Source organism: Oryzias latipes, chromosome 14, assembly GCF_053564925.1.
Source record: "Oryzias latipes strain Hd-rR chromosome 14, Olatipes_Hd-rR_3.1".
In the NCBI taxonomy this organism is placed as follows: domain Eukaryota; kingdom Metazoa; phylum Chordata; class Actinopteri; order Beloniformes; family Adrianichthyidae; genus Oryzias; species Oryzias latipes.
The window spans coordinates 13,421,994-13,429,831 of record NC_136250.1 but is presented as its reverse complement, the minus strand read 5'-3'; the positions used below and the strand labels follow the sequence as shown (position 1 = coordinate 13,429,831).

The following is a 7,838-nucleotide window of genomic DNA, read 5'->3' as shown; positions in this document are numbered from 1 at the left end:
TTTCTTGAACAAATGTGGGTCACAGAGACACGGAAGTTACCGCTGAAAGCGGCTTTTGCGGCCGGACAGAGAGCATATCCGTGTTTATGAATGACTTATGACGTGAATAATGATTGCGTTCGAAAGAATTCGATATTTCGTTCACACGAGTTAATAATTTCGAGGGAACGCAATAGTATCTTGTGGGAACGCAATATTATCTTGTGGGAACGGAATAGTATTTCGTGGGAACAAGATATATTTTAATTTTTTAATGTCAGGACACGGGCTCCATAAGAACATGGCTTCTGCAGAGTGGTTCCTTAAAATTTGCCTCTGAGATGTGAGTGGGACCAATGGCGGGGAGTAAGCTTGCTCTCACTTCCCATCATCAATCTGTTGGCAATATTGGAGCTATCCAGCCGCAGAGTTTTGAGTCAGATGCCAACTTAGACAAGGAAAACGAAAATGTATATGGATCTACAGGTAGGTAGACTGTGGCTTTTAGTTGTAGCTCCTACTTCTTCTTTCTCTTTCGGCTTTTCCCATCAGGGGTCGCCACAGCGAATCATCCTTTTCCACCTCACGCTATCATGAACATCTTCTACCCTAACATTAGCCAACTTCATGTCCTCTGTTAAGACATCCATGTATCTCCTCTTTGGCCGTCCTCTTGCCCTCCGGCCAGGCAGCTCCATCTCCAACATCTTTCTACCAATATATCCACTATCCCTCCTCTGAACATGTCCAAACCATCTCAGTCTGGCTTCTCTGACTTTGTCGCTAACACAGGCAACATGAGCCGTCCCTCTGATGTACTCGTTCCTTATCCTGTCTAACCTGGTCACTCCTAAGGAGAACCTCAACATCTTCATCTCCGCTACCACCATCTCAGCCTCTTGTCTCTGTCTCACTGCTACCGTCTCTAACCCATAGAGCAGAGCTGGTCTCACCACTGTCTTGTACACCTTTCCTTTGAGTCTTGCTGACACTCTTCTGTCACACAACACTCCTGACACTTTCCTCCACCCGCTCCAACCTGCCTGCACTCGCCTCTTCACCTCTTTTCCACACTCCCCATCACACTGAACTGTTGACCCCAAGTACTTAAACTCCTGCACCTTCTTCACCTCAGCCCCCTGTAACCTAACGCTTCTACCTTGATCCCTCTCGTTCAGACACATGTATTCTGTCTTACTACGACTAGTTAGTTAGTTAGTTAGTTGTAGCTCCTACATCACTACTAAAAGGTTTTTCACAACGATTTGAATAAAGAAAAACTTAGAAAATCTATTTTGAGCGTAATTTTCTTAATATGTCCTCCATCATTAGAAAAATTCTAAAAGAACATGTTAAAAACACCAAAAACACATTTTTCATCGGGGTGGGTCTCAAGTATAAGAACAGTTTTTATAAAAAGGTATTAGTATTAAAGTAAGTAAGTATTAAAAAAAATGCAATAAAATATTTGACTCTATAGCCTACTATACAGTATATCCAGCAAAGTGTTCATGAGCTGCAAAGTGTAGCAACCTCGTAAAGTGTCAAGACTGTGCAGAGATTGTGTAGTGAGTCTTCTGTTAAGAAACAGCTGAGGTAGAACAGTGTGTTGTGTGTGCGCGTGTGTGTGTGTGTGTGTGTGTGGAGAGGCTAATTCCAGGAAGACCAGGGACTAGGTGTTATTCCTGTTAAGGGCCCAATAAGCTCCTCCTCATCCCCTGCCTTCAGGGAACAGAAACATTTTCCTGACCTAAACAGAAAAAAGGTCGGGGAAAATCTTTTCAAAGTTTAGAATTTGTCTTTTTCACACACATCACACACACAACTGTTACAAAATTAGTTCATCATTTGAATTTTGTTAGTTTTTTTCAGTGTTTTCGTTGTAAACCTCTAGATTTGAGAGCGTTTAGGCGGCACCCTTCAAACACTCCAACAATGTAGTCATGATTAATTAGATGACTATCTTTATTATGGTAAGGTGAGGCAGCTTTGCTTGTGACACATTCCAAATGCAGGAGTGAATGGGAAGTGCTTTAAGAAACAAAAACAAACAAGACCATTAAGAGTTTAGTATCTGAAAGTACAGAAAATAGAAAAGAACATTTACTTTGGGCTTCAATGTAAATATGGTTAAAGGACTTCAGGGCTTTTCAGGAAGCTGTTTTTTTTATTTTATTGTGCAGGTTTACCCAGTTTGATTCCGACTCAAAGCTCCACCAGCTGATTGGTTCCCACAGACTTTAGAGTTTGCGAACCACAAGCATTAAAACAGTGAATGTAAGCAGACTACTTTATGTTTCCTAAAAAGATCTGAAGGTAGACCTAACAATAAGGGAAACATGTCAAGTAAAAATGCAAGTGAACGTGTTGCATATTTCTCTGGCATGTTGTATAAGTCACAAATCCCTTTCACGACTGGTTCTGCGCTTTACAAGGTGCCTGTGAACGCAGCACGATTTATGGAGTCACATGACTTCTAAGTGTGACATCATTGCTGTGTCTGGGTAATTCCGATCTCTGTGCATTTTTTTGGGAAAACCCTTTGTTTGTTTATTTCTCAGAGGGGAATTAAGGGACATTTCAGGCTGGACTCAAACAGAGTTTAATGTCCAAATATCACATCATATGCTATGATGTCCATAGGCTGTGGATGTCTGTAAGAGTTTAAACAGTCCATCTTTGAATAGTGAAGAGGAGCTCAAGTGTTAAATTGAATTCCATCCACCCGTTTTTTTAAGTCTAACCCCTTTCAGGGTCAGGAGGTTGCTGGAGCCTATCCCATCCACTGTTAGGCAAAGAGGAGAAAAACCCTGCGAGGTCCCTTAATTGATTTAAATTTTTTATTTTTAAAATTACAACAATGAGGTAACTAAAATACATAAATATAGCAGTATTGAAACGCTGAAACCCAGATTACAAAAAGGTCTGTATTACTGAAATATGGAGCTATAAAACAGCTGGAAGTTAAAAAGCAGAAGTTCATTTTATTCATTAAAATGCAATATTAACTTTTGAACTGCGTATCTTTATGTTTTATCCAATTATTTGACCATTTTCATAATTTATAATTGGGATTTCTTTTCTTTTCCTGACCCACTCTTGGCAACCATAGCACAAAAATAGATGAAGTCATTAATCCAGATATTTAGATTGTGAATGACATAATAAAGTAAACATTTATTTTTTTATTATCTAGTATAATATGCTTGTTTCCTGTTTGTTTTTTCGACTTTAATATAACTCTTTGACATCTACCCAAAGGTGGAAAGACCTGCTAAATTGTCTGCAGATTGTCTCATGAAAACATCCCAGGTGTTGCTAAAATCAGTAAGGAATAAATTTAAGAACCCAGATGATGTCCTGATGCTGCGTCTCGAGAAGACCATAGCTCAATCATTTTCATTAGAATGAGGAAACATCTAATGGAACCTCGGTGCACTTCCACTGAGTTTAAACATGGTTAAGCAGAGAGTCCTTCAAAAACCAGGTGCAGAGGTGACATATTCTATCTCCACCTATACCCAGCCTTTAAACGAAACCATTGAGTAGAAAAACTACACTGAAAAAACATGCCTCAAAAAATTAGTCAAAAATTCAGAAATGTTTTTTATAAATTAACAAAACATGTCATTTTAAGAATAGATCACCCAGAATGTACAGAAGAATTAAACAACTTCAAATAATAATCTATGGCATGTAGGGCTGCACGATTTGAGGAAAACTTGCGATATGCGATATTAGAGATTAATATTGCGATAACGAAATAATTTGTGGTATATAAAAAAATAGAAAAATGCCAAAAACATCATTCCCATTTCATTGCAACAGTTTAAACTTACACTCCAAATGACCCTCATTGACATAGGTGACAAACATCTAACATGATAGGCCTCCATCTGATTGGTAAACAATGAGAAAGCGTCCATCTGATTGGTCAAAGCATAAAGGGATTTATTTGATTCGTTAAAAGCGTCAAGCTGCCATAAGATTGTTTTAACACATTTTGGGTTTACGATTTATTGCGATATTCGCAGTCTTTTGCGATATGCCTATTGCAGAGCTGGATATTGCGATAACGATAAATGTGCGGTATATTGTGCAGGCCTAATGGCATCCTATAGGTATGCTTCTTTTAGCTTCCCACTTTGTTAGCGGTGTTAAAATGAGCATATCATTCTTAGCTTGAATATTTCAGAAAATATTTTGCTTTTATTTTGGTTACACCGCTTCCCTCTACTTCATGAAGACTCACCTGGAGCTCATTGCATAAAGTAACAGTTTGTTGAAGTCGGTCAGGTCCTCTGTCAGGGAAAAATCTACACATTAAATGAAACATACAATGAAGGAGTTGAGATTTTTTTATTCATCTATGGTAAATAACATAAGAGAATAAAGAATTAATTTAAATTACTGGAAATTTGCTCTATGCTTTACACATTGTCACATTTTTGCCAAAAGAAACACATTAGTACAAAACTAAAATCAAATAAAAAATATAAAGGATTACACCTTTAAGGCCACTTACCCCCTTCAAAAGAGGGCCTGATGGAATGAACACTTTAGAGCTCACAGGTAAAAAAGAAAAGACGTTAACCTGCAAAAAAAATAAAATATGTATATACACACACATACATACACACACATATATACCGGGGTGTGTGTGTGTGTATATATAAAACATACATTAGATGACTTCTTAGTTTTTCTCTGGGCAGCTTGGGATATTGGGATATTTTATGCTTTTAGAAAAAAATATTTTGAATTTAAAAATATACCCTAAAAAAAAGGTACAAAATTCTTTTAATTCTCATTTAGACATTTGTGTATGTGCCCTTTGTGTGACAATGTCATATCAATGTGAGTCTTGGCTGTAGAGAATCTTCATTAAGACGCCATGGGATGAAGGTGTTCAATAACAGCAGTAGGCTCTTCTAAAGAGCTGGTTAAACACGGGAAGAAAAAGTGTGCAGTCGGGGCAATACATGTTCATCTTTCATGTGGAATAATTTTTTAAAGCCAACAGGAAAAGAAAAACCCTGCCTTAGATAGCAAACACACTCACATGCACCAAAAAGCCTCATTTTCATTCCTATGATAGAAACAAACTACCCATGGATGCTTGTGTTTGACAGGTAGCTATGGCAACCAGATTGCATTCCAAGTATTTTAAGGTAAAACCAGGCAGGACAGAACCTGCTAAGAATGTATTATTATTAGGAGAAATGTTTCGATTCTTGGGTGTGCGTCAAATAAACACACAATTTTATTTAAAATTCTACTCTGGTTTACAAAAACATATATTTTCCATTCAAATGTTTCTGATTTTCAGCTCTCCAGTGACAATTGATCTGTTAACTTAATACTTGGAGGTCAGCACCAGACTATAAAGATCCTAAAAAAACAATAAAGGAAAAGGTTACTACATCATTAATTGGATTACCTCTAGCATCAGAAGAATGATTTCTTTTTAGAAAGCCATCAGCAGCCATTGTTTTACTGCCAGATGGTTAGAATTATAATTTGAAACTTTTTTTTCTTCTCAAAAATGAGATCAAGTCGGAGTCATTCATAATTTTTCGACTCTAAAATACTGCCAGGAGCTCAATAAAACCTTATCATCATTTTTTATGTGACTTAGGTGAGATCAATGTTTCTACAAAATCCTTCGTCCCAATACTGATAAATTAAAAACAACATAGGAGTTTGCGGTTTCGCGCCTCAGGTCTCCTCTCTGAGGTCAGAGCTCTGACCGCCGCCTCCTCCATGTTTAACCATGACTTCTCACTCTTTTGGACAAAAGAAAACTGAAATACAAGAAATCCCTTTAAGCTACTGGCACAGATTGACTATAAAACTTTTAAATAAATATAAATAAGACAATAAAAACCCAAACAGCTAAAACTGAACTATTTCAGAGTAAATATTTTGCAGTCATCTGGGTTGGAGATGCAGCTGATCCAGACTCTGATGTAAGGAGGTTTTAACATCTGCTGCACTGCACGTTTGTAGCTGATATCACGTTTTTTCATGTTTTCTAGTAAAATGATAGACCTTTACATAATGCTATCAGTGGCGGCGCCGCCCAGCTCCCTGCGCCTCCCAAATCAAATCAAACAAATCCAAAGAGTCATCGCTCAAACGTGTGGAGAATGGCAACCATTTAACCATATGATGGCTGTGTAATTGACGTGGAGACAGGAGGATGAGGCTGCGGAGTGAGCAGTCTGTCAGGTCTCAACACGCGGCATCTGCCAGGAGTGGCGTCGCCGGGGCCCAGAGGTAACCACTCGCACAAACAGACGATCAGCAGTTCTATCAATGGAAATCTGTTGTCCGTGGTCGATGTCCATGGGATATATGGAGAACCCATTGCAGGCACAAGAACATGCAGAGAAATTACACCCAAGAACAATGACCTTCTTGCTTTAAGGCAGATTAAGTCACATTTCTTCTTAAAACTCCAAAATTCCTGAATTAAAAACAGGAAATACACCCCCTTCTATCAGGAGGAATAGTACAGTCCAATCAACAAAGTTGTCTAAGAACAAAGGTGGAAAAGTTGGCATGACACAAGAAATGGCTGACTGTGGCTCCCCCTACTGGTTGCATAGGAAATAAAGGTTAGCCACTGATTGTGAATGTAAACTCAAGTAAATCTTATTTTTGAGGCCCTAAAGCAGTGGGGAGTGACAGGATGTAAAATATTTCATAGCAGCGGTAGCAGATTTTTTTTTTTTTAAGCAGACACAGTCCTGAGTCTAACAGGAGCGTTTAAAACCAGAGGCCAGCACTGGCAAAGCTTGTTGTAAACAAAAAGCCTCTTTTGTTTCCAAGTCTGAATCCCTCACATCCACCATTTACTCTTTTCATCTCCTCTGTCATTTGGTTTCAGCCACTTTGTGCATGGACATCTCTGTTTGGCAATTCAAGGCAAATCTCTCTTAAAAACACTTCTGTTTCCGCGAAGCTCTGATTTCTCCAACATTCAGAGTCCCGGCAGAGAAAAGAAGCCCTTTTTTTAGGCACAGCTTCATGGACGAGCCCCTCCCGCCCCATTTAACCTTTAGGACTAGAGGTTCAGTCTCGGGTTCACTAAGGCAAACTCTCTCAGGATGTTGCGGGCTACGTCCACTTTGTAATCAGCGATCACCAGTGCCCGCTTCACGTCGTCGAAAGAGTAACCCTCCCCCATCAGCTTGGCGATCTTTGCATCCTCGTGGTCCGACTCGGGGCTGTGGGCTTTTCCAGGCTGGGTGTCAGAAGGGAGGTTTCTGGGGAATGGCTTGGGAGGCCTGGCTGGAGCTTAAGGAGAGAATCCAAGTCAGCAAAAAAAGGAGGAACATGTTTTTATTAAACAACAAAAGGGGTTTTTAAATGAGAATTCAAACAGATATGGAGGTGGTGTTGATAAAAGTTAAAGTACTTATTATGACTCAAAATGTACAGGCGCCTGCATCAGTTGATTCACTACAGTCTCAGGTCACTCAGTGCTGTATAAAACATTTATTTCTTTAACAGCCATTGTTTTGTAATAGAAAATATATTTTTTTAAATATAAAAATGAATTGTTTGGTGTTTTTTCCTCTGGTCCTCCTGAAGACAAGGTTCTCAGCTCACTTGCAACTGAATCCTGGTGCGCATTAGTGAGGAGTGTGTGACCGTACGCCTCGAGGGTTTCTGAAATCTTGTCATACTTGCTGCTGCTCTCCTAGATCAGGTGTGTTTTGCCAATGACAAGCTACAATGACAGGTAGGACGCTGGTCCTCAAAGCCTGGAGTTGGACACTAGTGGTGTGATTGCACACAGACTGGTCAGTTAACCAAAGTGAGGAAGAAAAAAAAAGAAAAGATTAACGCTT

General features: G+C 39.1%; 1 protein-coding gene and 1 long non-coding RNA gene across 3 annotated transcripts in view; one reads left to right on the top strand and one right to left on the bottom strand.

Annotated features, from left to right (window-relative positions):
- The window catches only part of LOC144983784 (uncharacterized), a 50,842-nt gene that overhangs the window by 1,673 nt on the left and 41,331 nt on the right, over window positions 1–7,838 (top strand). The window lies entirely within an intron of this gene.
- cblb (Cbl proto-oncogene B, E3 ubiquitin protein ligase) overlaps window positions 4,320–7,838 on the bottom strand; it is a 44,662-nt gene continuing 41,143 nt past the window's right edge. For both annotated transcript variants that reach the window (XM_023962412.2, XM_023962414.2), the window contains exon 18: window positions 4,320–7,281. In XM_023962412.2, coding sequence (XP_023818180.1) covers window positions 7,049–7,281 — 233 coding nt within the window. In that variant the 3' untranslated portion in view covers window positions 4,320–7,048. The remainder of the gene's footprint in view (window positions 7,282–7,838) is intronic.